Raw genomic sequence first — 25704 nt, 5'->3', positions numbered from 1 at the left:
TTCAAGTAATGAAATACCCTGCCTTTTATACCTTTTAGGCTTTGAGCCTCTACTGTGAAATCGAGTGTGAGGCGATTGGTTGCGAGGCGATTGGTTGCGAGGCGATTGGTTGCGAGGCGATTGGTTGCGATTGCAAGGCGAGTGCGAGGCGATTGATTGCGAGGCGATTGATTGCGAGGCGAGTGCAAGCCGATTGACTGCGAGCGCGAATCGATTGATTGCGAGGCGAGTGCAAGAGCGCGATTGTCAACTGCGAGGCGAGTAAAGACTGGTCAGCCAAGGCGGGGGCTTGGCGGCAGAAGTGCGCGATCATCAACTGCAAATATAGATGGGTATGGATGGACGCATGAATCTAGAATATTTACTAGATTTTACACGCATCTAGCTGTAAAACACATTGCAGATTTCCGTTATTCTCCCCAACATTATTGACATGTAGACTGCATATGCATATTCAGGGCAACAATTTCAGTAAACAATTTACATAATAATACATCAGGGCAACAATTTCAGTAGACTGCATATTTGGAGTTGTTACACAGTATGAAAGACAACTCTCAATAAACCTTATGCTGCGTGTGAATCTGTTCCTGTAGGCTGGTAATGCAGCTAGTGAACTATAAATCACGTTATTGCATTTTGACAACTACATGTATAACCAACTTGAAGGCCATGACATTGAGACAGCCCATTAAGAAATATAATTTTTGTAGAGCAAAATACTAATAAACAAATGTGATAAACGTAGGCCTAGTTATTTTTGTCACTTGCCATTTATGTACTTACCTGGCTAATTCAATAATATTTCTTGCAAATGAGCCAGTATTTAAAGCCAAATCACACAGTGCAACTATTTCAAGTAGTATCATTGTTGAATGCATGGTTACAGTCAAATAGATAAGTACTTGCTCTACACTTGACCAAAGGCCATGTCTTATAACCATTAGAATTTCTCATGATTACCAACATGCAGGTACTTATGTATCACAACTCTATTTTTGTTCTTTATTTGCCAAAAAAACAGACAAAAATCCAGACTGAATTGTACGTAGTGCATTTGACATTTAATAGTTAGAAATGGATTGAAAATGAATTGTATATGACTCCGGCTAATGAACCACAGAACTACAGCCCCATGACTGTTCGCTTAGTGCACTAGAAATGAGCAACTGCTAATGGTAAGTACTAACTCTTGGTTTGATCTGAATTTTTCATTAATCAACTTTTATATGATGCAATGTGTAAAAACTGCTGAAGGTATATAATAACACAACTGTTCAAAGACAACTTATCCATTTAACCGGGACTATCAGGTATATCAAAATCTAATAGCTCCAGTCAAAATTTGATTTCAATTTTTTCAAAGTTCAAGTTCAAACTTCAAAGTTTTTTTAAAATATACACTGTGATGATATCTACATCTCTCTGTTGAGAGCAAAGATAATAAAAAATTGTGTTTAGACTAATTGATTGTGTGAAAGAGTATCGTTCTCATTTAAAAGTGATTCTCATAAAATCATCATGGCCTGGAAATGAATTAAATAAAATGAATATTATGCATGTTAGTGATCAACTATTTCAGCCAATTATATGTGTGAGTTTCTTTTTCAACATAAAACATATTGTTAAATTAGATATGTCAGCGCTGCATTGCCTTGTTGTTGGTCTACGCTGCGACAGTGATACATTGTGGGGAAGAGTAAGATGAGTCGAGCAGTGTTTGTTTCAGATATATTCAGTGTATTTAAAACCAGATAGAAGATATCATAAAAATCTTTGGACTGTCAGTGTTAAAAAGATAACAGGTAGTCATGAATTGTAGATGACTATTTTCAAAAATGGACACAAAGAAAGTGTTTTGAACACATTCTTCCATGAGTATTTTTTGAGCACAAACTAAAAACCAAAAAAGTATCCGACAGAACTAAAATGTTTTTTCGTTTTGCTGTTTTCCAGAATTCATACACTTTCCTTAAACATGCATTACAAATCACCAAAAACTTGTTAGTTACAATTGTAGGAATATGTAATAAGCAAAACATTACATAACTTTAGACTAGCAAAACATTACATAACTTTAGACTAGCAAAACATTACATAACTTTAGACTAGCAAAATGTTATAATAAAATTTTTACATTATTACTTAAATAAAACCTTACTAACTATAGTTTTAAAAATCTAATAGTCGAATAACTAAGAGCAGATTTTAAACTACAAAGTTGCATCAACATCCCCAAAAGAGACTAGCCAAAGAAAAGATACGATGAGTAAGTTATGTAGAGGAAGCCATCAGGGTCTGAGTAGTCATTATATACTTCAGCTATAGTAGAAGTGAGAGAGGGAGTGACTACCTGTGGATGACTAACTTTCAAAAGAATAGTTCGCTCAGCTCCTAAATCCAACTTACTCCTACAAATATTCATATTCACTGACCAGTTCACCGCACCCAACAATGAGGTCCCTATTTCCTGGCACTTAACAATGAGGTCTAATACCGAACTAAGTTCATTTGCACAATCTTTTATACAGTCATACTTCGACATATGACCTTAATGCGTTCTAGGACTGTGCTCCTGTGAATGTGCTCATATGCCAAGGCAATATTTCCTATATAAAGTGTCTAAATACAAATTAAGGGGTTACTATTCTATGAAAAAAATCACACAAAAAAACAGGATATCACAATGGAAAAATATGTTTTTAATTGTTGTAATTCAGTACCTACTCTAACAAAGTAACAAATACCTATTTAGTTGTTCAAATCTGCAATAAAGTGTAACATTACTATGTCCACCACTGTAGTTTTTACTTTGGAGGCGGACATAGTGGCTAACGACTGTCTGAGAGACTTGGTAGCAATTTGTTCAGTACACTAAACTTTTGTGACACTATATAACAAAAGCTTTGAATTTAACTTGACTGAATTTAGCTCAATAAACACACATTTAGAGCTAAGTTTTAATCTTTTACTAAACTTCACTTTAATCAAATCTGACATCTCAATTTTTATTTATCCGTTTTCGGCTTGACGATTGTCTGTCACTTTCACTATAACCTTTAGCTAGCCAAGTATTAAAACTTCTTTTCAAACTGATGTGACAAAAAAGATCTCTGTTGTTCTCGAAAGCAGCCTCTCGCATACTTGACCATTTAATTACCGTCGAGAACCGGCTTGTATCTCAAAGGTTTCTTGTATCTTAAGGCAGCAACATGCATCAAATTATGCTTGTATCTAATTTTTTAATATGTTGTGCACTCATAAGTTGAGGTATGACTGTAGATCTTTCACTACAATGATTGAGAATTGCTAGGTACAAAACAATGTCGCGCATTAAAAAGCATCAACAATCATAAGCTGACAAACTGTCTAAAGTTTATCTCCTCGTATTCAGCTAGCTATGTTTAGTCGAGCTTCACTTGCATTGAATGCTGGTAGCATTCCACGAATCTTTACCTTAGTCAATTTTGAAATCACATATTGAAAAGCTTGTATGTCGAGGTGATACGTTTATAAGTTTCAGCTCAAATTGATAGCTCCCAATTACTACAAAGTCAATTATTCTAAAGCTTCATGTATCATCATTACCATGAAGACACAACTCTCATTATTATTAAAGCAGGCATGTTATTTAGAATGTCTTCAATTGACAAAATATATCAAACAATCAGTCAGATTTGCCTTTTATCATCACTAACAAGGTGTCTTTCGATTGAACATTGGATTATAAATAAATTACTTTTTTATATTAAAACGCATTTTTAAGCAAATACAGTCAAACATCAACTTATGATAATATATGTACAATTGTGCAACATACAATGAAATATTTTAACCAATATTTATCACGGCGCGAAAAGTAATTTACAACACACACCATCCAAAATTCCTTGCTTCTCAATCATTTTGTACGTGAATGTAAAAAAGATAGTAAACAGTAAAACAAAACTCCAAGATAATGAAAGCATATATATATATATATATATATATATATATATATATATATATATATATGCTTTCATTATCTTGGAATTTTGTTATATATATATATATATAACCAATTATATATATATATACAGTCAAACATGGATAATTCGAACTTCACGGGACCGAGCGAAAGTGTTCGAATTATCAGAGCGTTCAAGTTATCAGAGCACTGTCACAAGTCCATGTATTTACTTATTTATTAGTAGATACATGTACATATACAAACTATAATATAAATCAAAAGTACAAATGGCTTGTTTCAAATTAAATACTTCTCATGTAAAGTTTAAAACGTTTTTATCAAAAAGTATAGAGATTTTTTTATCACTTGAGATTGGTTTGTTGTTTGAGGTGATGTTATTGCCAGGTTTTTTAGATTGACATTGGTAAAAACTTGATCGTTGTTGAAATGGTCAAAAGAAAAGACATCTTGTTCTTTTGAGAGTTTTACCCACGATCAATTTTGCCGATTTTTCTTGAAGTTTATGCAAAGATTACCTCACTTTACCTTGCTTCCGAAGGGCGATCGCTAAGCGGATGTTTGGTATAAATCAAATTTTACCAAACCTTTAGAAGTCGTTGACAAAAATATTTTGCTGATGGTGGTAATAACGACGCTTATGAATTTCGAAAAGTTGAGGTTTACCTCTATGGCTTGGAATAAAGTGATTTTCTAAAGCGATAACAACCGTTTCGGTAGCCGTTGGGGAAAAAACAGTTCGAGTTAACAGTGTTGAGTTCGAGTTATCTATAGCAATTTATCATTACGTGGGAACGGACCAAAGAAACCGTTCGAATTAAACATGTGTTTGAGCTATCCGTGGGCGAATTATCCATGTTTCACTGTAATTGGTTATATAATTGATTATATATATAAGTTCCAATATATATATTGGAACTTTATATATATATATATAAAGTTAAACTAGATTAAACTATATTTAGAATACATTAGAATGAGTTATGCCACATACTTCCATCACTCGCGTAGCCGAGAATTAGCTTCTGTTCAAAAGCCGTGAAGTCGAAATTGAAGATTAAACCATTTCACTAATTATTATTTTATTAAGCTAGTTCGTATATAAAGTTTTATATTTAGTTTTATGTAATATGTTTGGTCTAAAGTTATGTATTTATTCACCTGTAGCACTGTAGTATTGGGGTTAAGGTATAAGTTCCAACATGCGATGGTTCTAACATACTAAGTGGATATCACAATGAATAAGTTTTTTATGTAGAGGTTAGTCAGCTGTGCAAACTTATGAAGTTCTTTATCACTATCCCCTTTTGGACTGGCATTTGTAAAACTGGCATTATCAGTAAATATATTTAAACAAATTGTGATCTGTTCACTGAATGGCTTGTGAATACTTTGTTAGACAATTGATGAATCTGTAGTTGGAGATTTACTCTTTGCAATCTGAGCTCAAAAATTGTATTCTTCAACAGATATTAAGAAAAGATCAGATAATTTGTGGCCCCGCACAGTAGTATTTTATCAATGTTGCTCTTAAAGTGTGTAAATAAAAATTATTTGGCTTCAATGTTCAATAAACAAGTCACATATTTAATGGAATCGTGTAAAACATAACTATTATTCATCAGAAAGAATGTCCGTGGTAGTTTTAAAGCTGACTAGGATAAAAGGAGTAAGTTGTTTGCTAAGGTACTCACCGTAAAACTCGGATAAGTTGACAAAACGGCAGACCTTGTGGTACAAGATATTTCACCTGAGAAATTTGGGGCAAGCTTTTCTCCTTAGGACTTCTCTCCATGACAACCTAAAAAGGTATTTCGTAATACTTAGGAGCTGTATAAATAGTATAGTATACCGTAAAACCTAATTTAAACGCCATGGCACTGTATTTTTTACCCCCTCCCAGTAGTGGGGTATTATTAGAGGTGACTTTCAAGAAAGCTAATTTAACCTTTACGGGCAAAGCAATTGTCGCGAATTTAGCACTATCCTTCAAGCAGAATGACATTAAAAAAAATTGCATCATTTGCTCGGCAGGTTGCGTTCTGATTGTTGCTTTTGTATGGAATCATTTCATAATCTGGCTGTTTAATACCTTCCACAGTGTTTTTGACCTCAACTCGTCTTCTGCTCTGCTGAACTAGTCAATATTACCGTTTTTTCTTCTGCATTGCTCAACTAGACGATATTAGCGTCCAAAAATATTTTTAGCAGAGCGAAACTTTTACACGTTGCTATTTACAAAACTTTTCTCAAAAATGAACTTGTATGATTTAGACGCATGCGCGCTTAGCATAAGCTATAGTCTGAAAATAATAGCACAGATTCTATCACAATTGTAAACCATTATTCACCTACATCAAAGTATCAGGACCGCATTAAAGAAGGAACTACTCTTAGCCCATTACAGCTATGAATTATTTCTATGGCCTTGGTTTCAGAGTCTTAACAAAAAACCTAAAAAACCGTAAGCTTTGGAGTTGGAAGCAGACTTTGATACGAACAGCAACCACAAAAGAATAATTGGTATCGATGTCCGGGTCATTATTAGTACTATATTGATATGATTTTGTGGACACTTACTGATCGCTTTTTATTATGAGTTCGTAAATATCGAAGAATGTCATCAAAGTGGTGGCCAAATAAAGCTGGCATTCAATTAAAGGGTGGCGTTCAATTTTTAAGTATTCTTACAAGAATATATTTTTGTTTAATTTGTTCTACAGCGCAGAAAAAAAACAAATCTTAAACTAATTACACATTGGACTAAATTGAATGCGGTGTATTGAGCAATGTGAAAACTGAATCTGGGAACTTCCATTAAATGTACAATCCTAATTAATAAAGATGTGATCGTTTGACGAAAACTCCTTCAGGCATTATTTTGTTCTTGAAAATAATTGGATATACAAACAATCTTTAGGAAGGATGAAATGGTGGTCTTTAATGATTTTAACTGATCCTGATGATTTATTTCTGCCATTACCATTCATATCAGTTTACATAATAAAATTAATTTAATAATTGTAAACCTGGAAATAGAATAGTTCATTAATTTGGAATTGTGTCCTCGAAAGAACAATGACTCCCATAAGGGATTTTACAGCAAAAACCTATGACAGGATGTTATAACATTTATCCTATCACTATTGGTTTAAAAATTCTAAAATTTCAAAGGATGTCATCCGGAGGGCAAAAATGGCCTATTATACATATCTTGCTACTAATCAAAAGCAAGTCAACTACCGATTCTCAGTGATCAAGGTTCCTCAATGTGAGCTGCAGCGATTATGTCCCTTTAGTGACAGCTTTGATTGTTTTCGCCAAGGCTATATTACTGGAAAGCAGACATTTACTGTGCAATTTTTTTTAAATTAAGATAGCAAAGCTACTACCTTTACAAAAATTCAACTATCATGTTATATGCAGCCCAAATGTACATAGCACTAGGATTTTAATCTACATGTATATATATATCTCAAAGTCTGTGTGTTGTCGTCGTATGTCTGCATTCCTGCTATAGATCTTATGATATTAAAACTTATGGCTTCGAACTCGCGACTAATACCGCGAACGCATCGACAAGTTTTTTTATTCCGGACACTACCACCGAGCTAGAACGGCATAGTGATCGATTACGTTTTCATATACCCCATCCGCATGCTAATCATTTCAGCACTTCACCCACGCGTTACGATGCGTCTGTTTAGAAATTTTTTGGGACCTAAGTTTATGCAACACGATGCTTCTTCGGTTTTTTTCCTTAAGGCTAATAATGTATATCAAACTAAAAATTTGGCGATTTTTGTACTGATTATATACGTTACCAAAAGATATACATGTATGTACGTTGCACCGACATTTCGTAGTTTACATACTTGCTATTTATTTTTCATCTACATTTAGTTTGCTACTAATTTATTCCAGCTGCTTAGAAGACTTTTTCCCAACTACATTATTTAGATTCCGAGATTTAGAGTTTTTTAGATTCTGATTTAGGAACCTTGCGTTCCTCTATCTTTAAGTACGAACAAAATCTTTGTTACGTTAAAAAAATCTTTTTAAAATTCTTTCTTCTAGTTCAAATTAAAACATCTTGGTTTGTATGAATATTTTTCATTTTCCCACAACCAAACGAGCGGATGCGAAGTTAGGGAGTTTTTATGATAAATGCATGTGCACACATTTTACGAAAATTATTCATCAACATTGAGACGAACTCTTGTTTGAAAATTTCATCAACAAATTTAACCATCGTTTTGTAGATTAGTTAAAGTATAATAACGATACAAAACACATATAGGCCTATTTAAATATGTTACCAAGTCTTTGTAAATTATCGAAATTCTCTAAAAACTTACCCATCTGATCGGATTATACACAAATAGACAGATTTATTAGGACGAAAATCGTCAGAAAACGCTTGATAAGCTTAGTTTAATAAAAGTTAGGACCGGAAATTGAAACGGCGGTCGACAGAGAATAGAACGATCAAGTCGTGCGCATTTCGCAAAAAATAACGTGCACATTTCACCAGTCTATGGCATTGTTTACTTGTAATCGAATTTATTCGAAGGTTTCTGTAATAAACGTAGACCGTTTGAGGTGTTGACCGATTTATAGGTACGAAATTGTGGTACACAGTTTATCAGTTTATGTTTTTTGTCTAATCACCGAAGGCTTCATTATCGAAAACGTTAGCCGAAATTCTTCACAACTTATGTACAAATTAGGGCTGAACTACAACACCCCTTTATGATAAGAACATTTTTTTATTTTGCTCCAGTTTGCAGAAAACTTTCAGACACGTGAACGCTCATGCTTGCTTTCTGTTAAAGATCGCTATCAAAACCATTCTACATTCAGCACAACCAACTTGTGTTGTCAACCAACTTGTCAAACTGTGTATAGTAGTACACAGTAGCTTGCCATTTTACTTCTAATTTTGCATTTCATAGTTATAATAAAAATATTTCATTATTGTTAATTGTTGTTAAATTACATTATTAAATTAATTATTAAACTACATTATTGTTGTTAAGTTACTTATTGTTAAATTACAGTAGGTTAGGCCTACAGCTTTAATTGATATTTTTTTCAACTTTCAAACTTAACTTTCAAATTAACTCTCAAACTGTGTATAGTACACAGTAGCTTGCCATTTTACTTCTGATTTTGCATTTCAGAGTTATAGTAAACATATTTCCTTATTGTTGTTGTTAAATTACATACATTACAGTAGATTAGGCCTACAGCTTTATAACGCTTTTATAACAGCTTTTATTTTGCTGCAGTTTGCAGAAAACTTTCAGACGCGTGAACGCTCATACTTGCTTTATGTTAAAGATAGCGAACAATACCATTCTACATTCAACACAACTTATTGTCAAACTGTGTATAGTAGTACACAGTAGCTTGCCATTTTACATATTCAAGTGTTTTGTGGCGATTTTCGGTAAAATCCGGTTGTAAAGCATAGTTTTTAGATAGTAGTAGATTAGGTGTGATTTTTTACAACCTTTTGTTTTGCATAATTGACTTTTTGAATTTAATTTCAAAAGAACTTGACTACTACCATGGACATACCACTTCCCAGAACAGCATGTCGCGTCCGAGGCAGTGGCAGTCCACGTGTTGCTCAATTATTACAGCACAATAGGAGTATAAATAGGATAAATAGGAGGATAAATAGGTCCTCACAGCAACAGTATATATTTACACTAAAGTCTCATTTACACTATACTCTGTCAATTCCTGCCGAGAACTACTTTTTCAACAACCAACAGTACCATTTCTTTTTTCCATTATCACTTTGGTCGTGGGCTGTATGACAGTGGAATTTCTAGTGTTATTTATGAAAATTACAAAATTTATTTCAATAGCGATATAGTATATTAACAAGTGCTATTTCCTTTCCTCAACATCCACATGTTTCATTCATTTAACACGTGTTTCAAAAATGTTCCTATCAGTGCTCACTTTGTGTATTAGCGTACACATCTTTCCTTCTAAACCTAACCAATTAGTAATTCGTAATTATTTTCACATTTTACAACAATCATTTGTAAGATTAATGTAAGATTATCTGTAAGATTTATCGTTAGTATCAGTTATTCCTCACTCTCTTATATTTACATACTTTGAGAAATATATATATATGTCGATAGATTTACATTATCTTATTACATCTCTAAACTTTGTATAACTTTTGAAGTTTATTATGTAAGTTTTTAAAGTTTGTTGCATTATCGTTTTTATTTCAACTTGCATTTTTTAAACATAATTTGAGTATCATGTTTGAAGTTTAAACATTATTCATTGTCCTATCACTGTTATTATTACTTAGTTAGTTCCCAATCTTTATTAATAATATTAATTTTTCATTCAACCATTTGGCAGATATTGTTCTTATAAAATTTCAACTACAAAATACTACCATTTTCTGTCATATATTTTTTTATCAATCTGTTAAATACAGGTATTATCAGAAGTTACACATTCTCTAATGCCTCCAAAGAAAAGAACCTGTCCTGCACAGAATCATTTCCTCAGGATATGAAGTTTGAAAGTTACAGTTGTTTGACAAAGTTCGAAGACCTTTACAGTGGTTTTTATTTTTTCTCTTAATTCATTTCAACTACACAAAACACTTCTCTCACGATATGTAGTTTGGAAGTTAGAATGGCAAATGTTGTTATATATGTTAAATACAAATCAATTTTCTGTCCAAAGACTTTTTTATTACCCGGGCAACGCTTGGTTGTACAGCTAGTAATTCTATAAAAATAGATAGCTTCTGGTGGAACAATAACCTTTTTTATACACATACATTTCTATGCAAGGGTTGTTATTATTAATTCAACATATTCAGAATTTGTATTTTGTTTTCTCAGTTCGTATTAATTGTATCATTACCGAATCATCTTTTATTGCAATCGTAGCAAAACCGACTAATTTAGCTATTACTTGATAATCATTTCACATTTATATCTAAACCCTTTTATAGTTGTTTTAGTTTTTTAAAGTTATTTGACCTGTGCAAAACATTTTTCTCTAGATAGGAAGTTTGAAAGTTACACTTGTTTGACATAGTTTGAAAACCTTAACAGCTGTTTTTATTTTCTCTTAAATTATTTCGACTATACAAAACACTTTTTTCATGATATGTAGTTTGAAGGTTCGAATGGCAAATGTTGTTATAAGTTAAATACAAATCAATTTTCTGTGCAAAGACTTCTTTTATTATCCGGACAACCCGGGTAGCTCAGCTAGTAGTAGATATAATAAGAATGCTGGTTGGAAACGAATCCATTGGTTGGCACAGCTGGTAGTAATACTCATATGCCTCAACTAAATTCTAGAGACTTTTATAATAGGAACAAGAGGTATTTATCTCCCCATGATAGATTGTAGTGCTAGAACTGCATGTCAATCATCACTAGTTCTTGAAACAATAAATAAGCTTTACTTAACTTGTTAGTCTAAATACCATAGCCGAGTCTCGAATCTCGAACAGCTATCCACTGACACGCAGGCGAACATATAGCGCAGCTTTGAAAACCATCGATTAACTGACAAAGAACTGTGTATTGAATTTTTTTTTAAATGGCTGATCAAACATTTGCTGAATGTTCTCAGAAATGTTATTTTTGAGGTTTCTACTCACTGATATCCCTGTATACCCTCATTTATCACAATGTTGCCATAGAAATCATGTACTAAAATCAGCCACAACATTACGACGCTTCATGAAATATAATTCACACAATAGTACATTGTGTGGTAGGAACAAGCTTACCGGAAGTTTCCCGGGGTTAGCTGTCTTGGCCTTGGATGATTCTTTAAATCGAAAAGCTGCAAAAGAACACAACCACACCAATCAAATATCTAGCATCACTTAGTCTTTCCAACCGTGTACATGAGTCGAGCCAGTTGTAGGTGTTAGAGAGACTACAGCGAGCATGAGTTAGTAAATGTTATAAAACAGAAAACTTAGCAATAATCATGAAGGTTTCTAAACCTAAAATCAAACGTTAGTGCATAAGCTTGTACGACCACCATTGCTGTAGTCTACATAGCAGTAATACTACAACAATATGGTTATGTATTTGTTTTCAGCTTTTAGGATTGTAAAACGAAAGTCAATTGTACAAGTATTTACCGAATGCTTCATGCTTGGTAAAGATAAAAATTGCACTTGTGGATGAAGCGTGGGAAGATGCTTTACAAGATATTCCATTTGAACTATTTTACACACTTGAGGCGGTCTTATTTCAATTTGAGTAGTTCCGAATACACGGCTATGGCCTCTGGTATCCCTATCTTTTTAAACAAAGCGCCGCCACTTGTCAATGTCCATTGAAAACAACTTTACCGTGCACACACAGTCAAATCCACATCTGCCATGTCATGAAAACAGTGATTATGTAAACCTTGTTACATAACTCTACATCTGGCTATTGAGGAATACAACAGCGGCAAACAAAAGAAGTCGTAGGAGCAGTAACGGCCACAGCCTGCGTATAATCCCATGGCTATTTATAGAAAAACACCTAAGCAACAAACGCTACCCTTGTGAGGGGAAGGCGCTCGTGCATGACTGTGTGCGTGAGCGGTATATGGGCACGCACGCAATGGATTGCTGTCATGCGCTGAAAACTGTCTTATCAGTGTGGTCCAGACTATTATCCATCTGTACACATGTTCCAGACAGGAAGCAAACAGTTGCTTAGGTAACGCATCACTTTTTTAGAGTACATGTACATAATGGATATTAATATCTGATTAGTTGTTCCCAACTTGACGGATTATCCATTTAACCCTCAAGGGCATCTGCTGCCCATGTTGAACTTTGAAGGATTTAATAAAATTGTACACCTATTTGAACAGTAATAGCAATCAATCAATATTGGACAGTCATAAGTTAAGCATTTAATTTAGAATACATAGGTATTTTTGGTTCATTTCTGTTTTACTAAATACTGTATCAGACAAACAGAACTTGAGGGCTCATTTACAATACATGAATCTACACAATTCAGCCTCAAAAAAGAAACACTAGTTGTGGATGTCACCCTATCGTCAACTACATTAACATATGTAATATTATACCATGCCTCTCCAATAGTAGCTGCGCAGGTTGTATCACAAATTTTTTGCCATTTAGGATGGAATACTGTCATCGGTGGTTAGAGAGAAAGTATGTTATGCATAACTAATATTAACTCACACACAACAGTGTTGAAGCTGTTTGTAATTTTTTATTAGACTGAGTAGGTTCAGTTTGTACACTTTTGCTTAGCTTGATAACTAAATGGATTAACTACGTCAGAGAAATTAACTGATTCTAATCTACGGCAGTTTCGTGATGGCGGCAATTTACTGTTCGTATTTTTAAGAGCTTGTAATCACATTTCCACATATTTTGCACTTGCAACACAGCAGAGTAAGACATGGTGAATCTTTTGATACCAAATAACTGTAATGTGAATTTTGTTGCAAGTCAACCTTTACCTGTGAGAAGGTGTTTAGGCACTCAGGTTCTGCTCTATATGTTGCAGAGGGTTAGTAATTGACTGTACTTGTCTTGAGTATTTCATGGGAGTTACTGATTGAATATGATGAGCAGCTTCAATTGTTTTGGTCATGTCTGGTAGAAGTATAATTTCTTTTTAATGGTTTTTTAGCACATCGACTGATGTATTTTACTTCATGAGTAGCTTCACAGGAGGTTTCTAATCCGCTTGTAAATGAGTATAAAATCAGTCTTTATTGTTGGTCTCTGATGAGGTTTCATGTTCATTGTAGGCTAATATTGGGTATATCTGCAGTGGTTTAGTATTTTGCTATCTGCTTTTGTTAATACTTCCATATGACAATATATTTCATACGTGTACTTCCTATTAGAGCAATAACAGAACGTGCATTTCCACAATTTACAACCTTTGAGCTTGTCAATAGGCATAATCAGCAAACTATTTTAAACAAAAAAACTAGGTACAATGCAACGAAATATCAGTGAAAAGGACTACTCAAAGCTTAGTGTCACCTGGAGTATTGTTCGAACGTTTTTGGGTTAAAAATTTTGGCTAACTACACCATCACTAACAGCTTGTTCTCTTCTCATTTTTAAAGATAGGTCTCCAAAATCTATCAATAACTTGAATTAAGCAACATCAATCTCAAATAAGGTTCCAGACCAAATAAAATTCCAGCAAAATAAGTTGCTTACCTCGGCTATGGCGCTGTTTATAAGAAATATGTGGATTTGCAGGAAAGTACTGAGCTGGCATACGTAAAGGCTCGCCAGAAACAACAGCAGGAGGTGGCTGATTCATAGTTACTGGTTCGTTTCTTGGCACCGATCTGTTTGTCCGTGTCGATCTATTTCTTGTTGCTACCCCTCTTCTCACATTATCTGAAGTCTCTTTTATTTGAGGACTCATCCTGTTTTGCAACTGTGAACTACAATCCAGCTATCTAGTGTTATTAAACAGACAAGCTGCAAGATTAAACTGCAAGCTAGTTGTGGCTTGTTGGACGGGCAACAAGAAAGAGAGGGCAACGCAACGGTTTTGCGATCAAACAATGACGAGGTGAATGGATCACATCACATGGCTTTCGGCAAATTCCAACAGGAAGAAATCGTACTGCTAATGTTGTACTATACTACTAGAGGAATATCTAGTCAATAACAGCAATTTCAAACAGATCTATAACATTGAAAATGATCCTAGACGCGGACTGCCCAAGGATGCACCAGAGACCATCTAACAAAGCAGCGGGTGTAAGCAGCTAGCAAGAAATGCATGCACTCAGCTACATAATAATATAGCTGGTGTAGTGTACAGAAGTCGATGAGATGAGTATGGTATCAATAAACCATAACAATCTTTCGAAGCTTCTGATAAGGTCAAGAAAAACGGCCATGCAAAGCCTCTCTCGAACTTCTACATTTGAACTGGCAAGCATGTTTTAGCAAACCAGCCAGATATTGTAGCGGTGGAGAAGGAATATAAGAGGGCTACTATACTAGATAGGCCTATAGCAGTACCCACTGATCGCAACACAGCCAGCAGTGTACAGGAAAAAATGGAGAACTATCTCCCCCTCAAACAGGAGATTGAAACGGGCTGGATTGAATACAAGAACAACTGTAATTCCAGTAGTCATTGGAACATTGGGCGCAGTAACACTTGCATATCAAATGTGGTTTGCCCAAATAGGTACCGGCAGCAATCAACATAAGTGAGTTGCAGAAAAGTGCGCTATTGGGAATCGCTTAAATCTGGTGGTAAGTACTCAAACTTCCAGGTCTCTGGTAAGAAACACAAGCGTGAGCAGACGTTACCACCCAGTTGGATAAAAACGGATGAGGAAACAATATTTTTATGCAGCAGCAGCCGAGAGTATCATTACATAATCGTTACTCTCAAATGTTATACTTTCAGCTAGTAACCAAACTAGAAAGCCAGCTTTCGTATTTGGTAGCTAAATGCTGTAATAGCCTGGAAAGCCTTCCTGTCATAAACAATGATCGTTTTAGCCAAAGCTGCCACTACAGTGTCACCATCTACACTAACTCAGTTGTCGTTGTATCCAACATTAGGTCATCGCTACCATTGATTAGTTGTCTAGAACACTTGACCTGGAAACAATATATCAGGGGCTCTTTTACCAAAAGGGCCACAGGTGGTAACAGAAGCGGGGATCCAACCTTTCCCTTAGTCATACAATTCAGAATCTGTCCCTTCCGGTTGCCTATAGTTTATTCAGAGAGCAGCCGTGGTCTAGTGGTCTAGTGCGCCTTACCTGCACACAACAGGTTCAATCCTCAAAAGAGGCAACTGATGGTAACAGAAGCGGCATCCAACCTTAAATTGCTCTCCAGACTCAGACATGTCCAATCAAGATCACACAGCCGTTATATCTGTAATAATGCTTTTAAAACATTCACACAGCCTCTGCTTGCAATAAACTAAGCAGACATCATATTTGATATTCGAGAGGTTGCTCCCACAGATCGCGGCAGTGAGCAGAAATTCACAAAAAATCAAACTTCAATTTATAAAAACCAATAGCAGTTCTTGCATTAAGAGCTGTTTCTTGTCAAAATCTTAAAATTTATTGTTGTAGCAATATCTGATACGCAAACTAAAGTAATGTGTTTATCTTTCATGCAGACATGTTGTCCGTTGCTAGGCATACTCCCATTTTTCTCGCAATTGCAGTCTGACATTGTACTTTTGAATGAAAATGACAAAAGTATTTTTTATTGATGCTATTAATGACGCATTTATTTTCTTACTAGAAAAATATATATAACATGAAATTATTATAAAAATAACAAAATAAATAAATTATATTGCAATTGAGCGGTATTTACAACTGCTTGAAAATATGTATGTCTTCTTTCAGAAAGTTCAACTGTACAAAAAATTGGCAAAACTAATATTGATAAGCAATCAGTAAAACTACAGTCTTTATGGCTTGCCTGAGCCAATTAGTACACAACAGCCTATGATGACATCGTATGTGCATTTTTTTTAAATTGCTATGGTAGTGTTTTTGCTTTTTATGTCTGTACATCCTTGTTTAAACAGTAAATGAGAATTAAAGGCATCTAGCTACATTTCTAAAAACTCTTAAAATATAAATTTAAATATTACTGTACAATAAATTAGTATAAAATCAAATGAGCTACAAAATAGTGAGGCCAATGAATCGCATTCAGCCCATAGGATAAGAGCACACGCCTTGTCATTTACTCTTAGAAGATGGAGGTAATAAGCATGATATGGGATTTGCATGCATCTAGTCGTTTCTGTAAAGTGCTTGTTTCCTTTTCCAAAGCCTCAAGATAATCATCGTCGTCTCTCCCGTCAGCTTGAGATGCTACGTGCGCTGTAACAAGAAAATACTGCTTTGTTTTGTACGTCAAAATCATTTACAGAGTTTTTATGTGTTGTATATCGTAACAGGCTGTTCCAAATACAAAAACTTGTTCGATCTCAAAAAGAAACACTTGTTCCTTCTGCAAATAATAAAAGTTTCTTTTGTTTTTATCACAACTGTATGATGAAATTTACTATTGGCTTTTGACCTCAAAAATATTTATATAATTGGATTTACACAGAACCAAATTCACACATGAAATGTTATTCATCTTATTAAAATTAATTTTTTTTTGGCGTTCAACTTAATTGGTTGTAATTTTGAGAACTATTTTAATTTCAGACTGTTATATTCTATAAAGCGAAGAAGACAATTGTTTTGTTTTTGTAAATGGTCTCTTAACAACAGTGGCATTTAACAATTGACATGCAAGTTGTTTATTATTCACACATGACAACTGTCATGTAACACCATGTTTCTTGTAAAAATGATATCTAAACCACGACACCAGCCAATGAAGAGGTAAGTTGTCTACTCTTTGCAATGTCACTGTCTACTCTTCGCAATGGCACCTAGCGTTTAGCATTTGACAAACAAGAGCTACCCACTCTTGTTTATAAGAGTTATCCACTCTTAAAACAGCATCCGAGTTGTGGCATTTGACATGTGACATCTAGCATGTAACAACCAGGTTATCTCTTTTTTGTCATAACATCGAGCAGACATCATATATGTTGAGCAAACAGATATTTGAAAGGTTTCCAAGCACACCGCATGTATATGAACCAAGCAAAGCACCCAAACCATGCAAGATAAAAGCAACACTGAACACCTGAAGCATGTGAAAATAAGTAAGCATTGGCAGTGCTTGTAGTATTTGTGGGATAATAACTCCTAGTTAGATTATATCTAATCCGCAAGTAGGTATATTATATTTATCATCTGTTTGGCAGTAGTAGGGTTTCTTAATACCTTCACGGGTGGGATTAGTATTCCCGACCCTGTAATTCGAAGGTAGTGTTGATGCTGAAATACAAAAAATAATTGTTTTAATGGAGCAAGTTTTAATTTAATAATTACTGTAATTAATAATTACAAGGCAGAAGATATTATTAAAATACCAAGGGATATAAAATCTACTTACATTTATTTCAGTATACTGTTTATAACTATACCTTTTTTAACAAGAATCTAAAATATCCTGACTAACAGCATAACCGTAAAGTATTGTTTCTGATTTGCAACGTTTATTTCTGGTTTGCTAAATGCTGTCTGGCATTCAGTGACAAATGTAAAATAGGTACTGATGACGCTTTTAAGCTTCCTAAACAAGATTCATAATAAAGCTTACTGTCAAAGTTCCAGGCAGATGCTGGAACCATAAGTCTTGTTTTAGCCTCAGCCATCTCTCTTTTAAGCAGTGCCTGCTGGCAAAGCAGGTGCTTGATCCGAGATTCTCTAGTCACATGATTCGACATTGACAACTACAAATACGATTACAGCTGCTAGAGAAAAGTCATGGTTTTATTTTTTGTTTCCTTACTGTAGCTTGTTGAACTTTTGTTACAAAACCCTTGTGAAAAGATTTTAGAAACTTGTCAAATCTGCATAAAATGTTGTTTGTTTATTTTAAATAGAATATCTCAAATGAAGCAAGGTCCATATGAGACAAATAATTCGTTCCCATTAGAGTAAAAATTTAGGTCAACTGAGCAATTAACTTGAACAGGAACTTTTCATGAAAATTTAAATGTATTAATATCAAAAAATTCAAACTTTCTCAAAAGGGCAACGTTTATTTTCAAAATCCGTCGTACCACATGTTTAACAACAAATGGTTGAAAGATTGTTTTAATGGCTTGTCGATTTAATTAATTTTTAATGACCATACAAAAATTTTTATGTTATATAGCCTATACTGCTAAACATCAAAAGTTAATCCTTTATTAATTCGTTAATCCAAAATTAATCTGTTCAAAAATACCGAAACATCATTGTTTTGGAGCAAACATTCTTACAGGTTTACATTTTTTTTATTAAATTTGTTTCAGAACATCAAAACCTACTGATAAATACTTCAGGTATTCACATTAAGCAGATGCAGAATGAAAAAAAGATGTAAAAACAATTAAATATATGTACTTACTTACACTTTGGATGCTAAACACTGTATCAAATGGAAGATAATATTTGCTCATGGAAAAATATTTGGTAAGTTCAATCAATTGTATGTCGAGGTGATTGTAAGTCGGTGTTCGCAGATAGTCCGCTAATTAGAGTTTATTGGTGCAATGGGAGTTGTCTACTCTACTGTGACTAGAAACTAGAACGTATAATATAAATGACTGTACCTCTTTACCTGGCTTTCATCAGTTTCGTTGTCATTGGACTTGTTTTCAGAGTCAGCTGAGACATCTAAAATAAAAATAATAAGTTATTTCTGCACCAGAGTAGTAATAAGAATGCAAACTCTAAAATGTTGTTTACTTTTAAACGGTCTGTCAACTTATTGCTTTAGCCAAATCAAAAAAGGAATATTCTAGAGCGTTTTTCTTATAATTCTGTTGTTGAGTTGACATACATGTGTATTTATGTCTATCTGTCTATTTGTCTTTTTAGACGCTTGTGAGCCATTTGCCAATGTGTGTGGCAGTCAGCAGACTATACTTGTAAGCCGGTCTGTCTACCTCCACTCATATATCCTAGATTAAATGTTTATTACTTTGGTTTGTCTACCTCTGCTAACTCTACCTACCCCTTGTCTGCTTATCTCTAATTATCTATGTTTATACTTTTGAATATCTCAGTCTATTTCTATTGATCTTTGTCTATCTCTCTACTTCAGCCTCTCTTTGTCTATTTTTCTATACTTCTGTCGGTTTTGCCTATTTCTGTCTATTTCTATCTGTCTCTTCCTCTCTGCTGATTTTTGTCTACCTTCATATCTCCGTCGTTATTAGTATATATTTTATGTTTTTTATCTTTTTCGTCTCACTGTCTGTTTCATTCAATACTGGTTTCTCTGCCACTTGCAGTCAAATTGTGGTGTCAATAAAATTAACTCACCCGATGCAAGCTTGGTCATCCGAGATTCCTCTCGAGCTGACGCTGGTTGAAATATGTCTTCTGTGCTGTTCATCGTCATGGATTCGTAGCCGCTGCTTACAGAGTACTTATTATTGGCTAATGGGTGAGAGGGGCAACTGCTGTTAGTGCTATACACATCGCTGTGACTGTAAGATGGTTTGGGTAACACGTACTGCCTGCAAATTAGAAGTGCGTCTAGCAAAGCTACTCCACTCCACCCGAAATCATAGCAGGTACCACAACCAACAGAGGAGACAAGCAATGTTACTGCGGTAAGCAGATAGCCTGGCTTTAACATAAAATGCACACAACTCATGATCATTAGGACGAACCTGTATGGAGAGCTAGGGATGCCGGTGAAGTTGGACGAGGCTTTGCTGGACGGTAGTCGAGAGCTTCGCTTTCCAGAGTCGTGGTTGTCTATTTTAACTTTAGTTGGTGTCTGAAGCAAAGACTTTTTGTCCTAAAACAATATCGACAGTGTATACAGCGTATTAACTCTTTCTCCACAGCATATTTTGCTCATTCCAACGGAATTAATCTATGCCAAAAATTTTTTGCTGCTGTACATCTGGTACCTTTGCTCTAAAAACTAGGGGTTTTATCATAGAGCTAATCTAAAGTTTTTTGGAATCAGCAGAAAGCTGAAAGAATCAATGCATTTGACAGAGAGAAATCATGTTTAATATGTTCTTAGTTCAGTAAAACCAGAGAAGAAAGAAAAGCACTATCATTTTCACAGTTTGATCAAAACCCTATGTACTAATTTTTCATAAGATCACAGTTACAGTATTACAAACATCTTAGGTCCAGTGTTTAATAATTTCACTAGCAAAAATACATTTAGGTCGCTGTTTATGATTTTTTTTCTTTTCATCCATCCTAAACCGAACATAAAAAATTGGGAACTCTGATTTGCTACAAATTCTGAGCAAAAAAAAACTAACTGGTTTGTTTTTTAGCAAATTGATAATCCAATATCCTACATTTATTGTGGCAAAATTTTTGGTGAATCTCAACTCTATGTTCCTATTCAATGTTTTAGTATAGGTAAAAAAGCGAACCATTTTGAAGGCTTTCCAGCAGAATGAATGATATAGGCCTACACGAGCCACTATCAAGGTTTTCCATCGCAAATGGGTTAATGTTTTAGTTCATATAATTTATCACAAGTATCTTAAACATGGTAAAAAGACAGAATTGGTTTGCTGAAGTTCATCTAGTTTCTCTAGGTCAGAGGTTTGAAAACAGCCTGTACGAAGGCAACAACAATGTTGACAGCAGCGAATACCATGTCACTTTAGCCTCTGAAGGTCGCCTAAAAAATTTTGGTTGTTTGTTGCTATAGCTTTAGGACCAAAGCTGTCTATTTAATGTTTAATAAAATTATTAAAGCACTTTTTACCTTTTTAGAAGAGTCAGACTTCTTCGTTGCGGAGGATGTTGAACCAGAAGACAATTTTCCCTCTTTTGATTTTGAGCTGAAACGCAGGCCTGGCAGCATCGATCCTTTCTTTTTAGTTGCTGATGATGCTGGTTGTCTATCAGAGCTGTTGCTGTCTTTGCTCTCGTGGGAGTTCTGCTTGAATAGACCTAACTTCTTCATCTTTGACTCGGGCTTCCTATTCACCCCTGCTGCTACTTTAGCACCCGCTTTTGGAGAGGCATTGGGAGATACTGATGAAGGATCATTACTTGAATGAGGCTTTGGAAGGGAGAGATATGGCTGGAGTTTTATTGTCTGTGTGTCAGTTGTGGGTACATCAGTAGTAGGTTTTGGAGATTTTAAAAATACATTTCGAGGTAGTGTACTGCTCGTCGGTTGCAACTGAGTATCGGAATTCTTTCTTTCAGTAGGAGATATAAGTTCTTTATGAATGCTTGGATCAGAGGCTCCATCTGGTTTGCGTAACATCGCTCCTTGAATTGTTGCATTAAGGAATGCTTCGGTCGACTCACGTTTATTCCTACTTGCTGCACTCAACGCAGCCCGAACTGTTACACCTTCTGCGGAAAACTCCTTCAGCCCATTTGACTGTATGGATACGCTGTCAGAGTCAGTAAACTCTGTCTGACAAGCTGCATCACAAACTTCAACTACCTCTTCTGTCAAAGAGTTCTCGTCAAAAGAAGAACCTTCCTTGCTCTCAAAACCGACCTTTTCATCTGAGGTAACATTGCTGATGGAATCGTCTACATGAACTTCGTCTTGCGGCTCTCTCTCCAGCGCGTCAGTAAATATGTCCTCTGCGCAGGGTAGGTTGGGAAGGTTTTCGAGTTCCTCTTCCAAATCAACTGTGAGCTGTAAATCCTCTTGTAGCAAGCATTCCTCATCTAACAACTTTTCTCTGTCAGCATGACTTGAAACTGTGCCAGCATGACCCTATGAAATGAGCATTGGTAGATATGTGCGAGCTTGAAAAACAAAATATCATTTTATTTAAAATTGTGCTTGACTTGGGTCATATAATATTTGAACAAAAAATTAACTGTAACAATGATAAAAAACTGAGTAAAAGTACGATGACTGTATGAAAAGAGTTTCAGTGTGAGTTTCTCGCAAATAGATTTTTAAATAACGATTATTACTGATGTATTATATCATAATATATACCACGTTATATATGTTATACATTATATTATTAATAACAAAAAATATTGAGAATAAAAATACCTTACATAAAAGAGGCTCGTACAATTTTTCGCCTAAAAACTTTCTAGCGGTTTTTAGGCTTGCGGCCAATTTAGAATGTTGACAAATCTAAGCAACCATTTAAAGAACATCATTTCAACCTAACATCACACTACAAACTAATGCTTTAAATCGGTAGTGAAATAAATTAAGAAATTCTCCTTAGCACTTAATGCTTGCTACTACTTCTGTTGTAAAGCTTTACAAGTTATGCTATCCATTTTGTCTTCAAACTTGATAAATACATAAATACTGCATAAGTGAATAGAATTTTGAAAAGTAAAGTTTGATCGATGAACTAGTTTATATGGAAACCATGAATAAGCCAAGTAATTTGCTACTAGCGTTACTGAGTGAGTTCGCCAACATTAGAAGGAGTTTTTAGCTCATGATAAAGAAGGCTGATAACTCCTTTTATCTAAAGTTGTTTTTTAACCATTGAACAGCTTGTCGTTTTATGGTAATTAGTCGTACACTTCAATATTAAAACTAACCAAAGAATCATCGCCCTCTGATCCATCTGCTGATTTAGTAGGAGTGTTATTTTGGCTGTGTCTGAGCACCCAGTCCTTAACAAAAGGCTTCACCGTTACAGTTGGCTCTTCAATCTGCTTTGCGTCTGTCATCTTCTGTTCTACCTATAAATTTAATCAATCCTTACTTAGTACACCTTCTTAAAACAATGCACTCAAAATATATATGTGGTTATATAGTTATACACGAATTCAACTAATTGAATGTTTTTCATTGAACTAAACTTAATGATCTTTCGAATGGAAGTTGCAATATAAACATTGTCTTCATGGATTACTACTCTCAGTTCTGCCTTCTAGTTATACTTGCTTAAGAACACACAATAGACAATTGTACTAACTGTACAACAGAGAAAAAAATCCATTTAATGCTGAATGTAATAGATGACCCCATTTGCTCAAACCAATATTAATACATGGAAGCCTTGGATTGAGGTAATTCGGGGAATAGCTTCAACTTTTAACAAATCAAAAAAAGAGAAATGGCTGCTAACAAAATATTAGTTTTTAATGACACACTGATTTAAATTCTTGGTAAGGAAGGATCAGAAAGTGACAAAACTAGAAATCCTCTTCTCCTCAGCAACAAAAGCTTTATACTAAAACTATGTTTGTATATCCATAATAAATATACACTCTATCAGACTCGGTGTACTGCAATATTATGTTTCTTCAGTTACCTCTAAAACATCATTATTTTGAAAAAGTGTTAAAAAATCATTTCATTGTTTTATTTTGGTGTTTTCACTGAGTTCTACAGGTTTGAAACTTTAAAATGATACTCAGTTCAAAAGGAGTTGTGATATCCTAAGTACTTTCACAGTTGATGAAAAGATATTAATGCTGTCTATGATCAGGGGACTTGCTTGTATTTACAAGACTAGGCTTGACAGTGGCAAAGGTGCTTGAAAAAAAAGGTTGAAAAAGCACTACAACTTTGGAAAAAAATGATTAGCCTCTGACAAGCATCACGAATATACAACAATTCTAACAATCATGTGTTATATAATACCTTAGAAGAACTTGCACTAAGCTTTGATTCTTTCTTGATGTCAGCTCCACATTGGTGACAGTGCTTAGTGGCATCACGGTGCTTCCGACTGGGACTTCTGTGCAGCTTATATCTATCTCCTCTATCGCCGTGGTTAGGGGTGTGGTGTCTGCCAACATTCACAAGCATTTTATATTTCCAAAATTTAGGGCTATTTATCTTTTAAACTATCTACATCTTTGCTTAGCAAATTTTAGAATTGTGGTAGTTGTTTTTAACTGTGAAAATCTGAATCATTTCCTATCCACTTAACACCTTAAGTGTTAACAGCGATCACTGCAACTACTTTCTAACCAACTTACCTGCTACCTTCTTGCCTGTGCTGTTTCTTCACCGGAGAAGTAGAATCTCTATGAAGGTTGTTTGTCAGTCCTTCGATGTTCTTTCTAAAAGCTGTTGGTCCATCCACCCATAATTCTTGGTTGGACACCTCGACATGGGCCACATTAGCCTTCGTGTCTGGAGTATCTACCCAGGCTTGCCTTGCGGGGCTGTGAGGGGCCCCCGGTGTGGTAAGCTGAGCTATCTGTTCTGGATGCCCGTTATACTGCGCCAGTGAAAGCCATGGTGGATGCTCAGATGGAAAATTGGTGTGTTGGTGGTGAGGATAGGAACCGTGTTGGTAAGGGGATTGCTGCTGTATTCCACTGTTGCCATGGTGAACATAATTTGGTGCTCTGTTACCATGAGGAATGGTAGGGTTAGCATTGCCTGGTATGTGCCACTGATCTCTAGATGTTGGAGGTGGAGGGGTGTCTAACCAAATCTCATTGTCAGTATGGGTGAGGCGAGGCCATGCTCTTGCATTAGTGCGGGGCATCCGTCGACGCCCTTCACTGCTCGTCTCATCATCAGATAGTTTTGTTTTGATCGCCCCTAAGCAATACATTGTGGATTTCAGCAAGAGAACTATATTATGCATTACTTGGTCAACTCTTGCATCAGGTAATTAAGAATATATTGTTTATGACTTTGCGCAGATCAAAGTCATACGTTAAGTTACTAATTTATTAAGTTTGTTCTGTTGCCATCGAACGACCAATTAACTATTGAAGTGATAAACATGTAAGCAAAAACTCTTTAAATAGTTGTTATAATGCAAAATCAAAATTAAACTGCATTGTATTAAAAACAACTTTAGCCATAATTTCTATTCAGCAAACTACCTTCAGCATGCTTGTATAAGAAACTAATAAAAACCTTCACATACCGTAAAACATTGGTGGCAGTGGCGAGTTCAGTTAGTCAATTGAACTCATGGAAAAACTTTATATTTATAGCCAATTTTTATTTTGATGAGAGCCATGTCCGTACGAAGCCACAGTTAAAAAAAGATTGCTTCGTATGGGATTTGAACCCACAACATTCAGATTGAATTGTTACCACCTGCACCCACCAACCAATTTCAGATCTGCTAGAATAATTGTGCAGGGACTTCATCTCTGTGCTTTATCAGCACACCTAACCATATCTTACGAGATGC

General features: G+C 35.0%; 2 protein-coding genes across 2 annotated transcripts in view; both read right to left on the bottom strand.

The window, feature by feature from the left end:
- Positions 1-1730: 1730 nt before the first annotated feature.
- LOC137399982 (microtubule-associated proteins 1A/1B light chain 3A-like) lies at positions 1731-14513 on the bottom strand. The gene is made up of 4 exons (XM_068086268.1): positions 14196-14513; positions 11763-11818; positions 5662-5768; positions 1731-2411 (listed from the first exon to the last, which is right to left on the bottom strand). The coding sequence occupies exons 1-4, from the start codon at positions 14407-14409 to the stop codon at positions 2246-2248; spliced, it is 543 nt and encodes a 180-aa protein (XP_067942369.1). The 5' UTR covers positions 14410-14513; the 3' UTR covers positions 1731-2245.
- A 1725-nt stretch (positions 14514-16238) lies between these two features.
- The window catches only part of LOC137400688 (uncharacterized), a 46755-nt gene continuing 37289 nt past the window's right edge, over positions 16239-25704 (bottom strand). Inside the window, exons 14-22 of the mRNA XM_068087019.1 lie at positions 24539-25097; positions 24194-24330; positions 23132-23271; positions 21351-22328; positions 20278-20408; positions 19925-20121; positions 19218-19273; positions 18210-18342; positions 16239-16867 (exon numbers count right to left, since the gene is read on the bottom strand). Coding sequence (XP_067943120.1) covers positions 16734-16867; positions 18210-18342; positions 19218-19273; positions 19925-20121; positions 20278-20408; positions 21351-22328; positions 23132-23271; positions 24194-24330; positions 24539-25097 — 2465 coding nt within the window. The 3' untranslated portion in view covers positions 16239-16733. The remainder of the gene's footprint in view (positions 16868-18209; positions 18343-19217; positions 19274-19924; positions 20122-20277; positions 20409-21350; positions 22329-23131; positions 23272-24193; positions 24331-24538; positions 25098-25704) is intronic.

Source organism: Watersipora subatra, chromosome 7, assembly GCF_963576615.1.
Source record: "Watersipora subatra chromosome 7, tzWatSuba1.1, whole genome shotgun sequence".
Taxonomy (NCBI): Eukaryota; Metazoa; Bryozoa; class Gymnolaemata; order Cheilostomatida; family Watersiporidae; genus Watersipora; species Watersipora subatra.
Note: the sequence above shows the minus strand (reverse complement) of the source record. Positions and strands in the feature narration are given on the sequence as shown.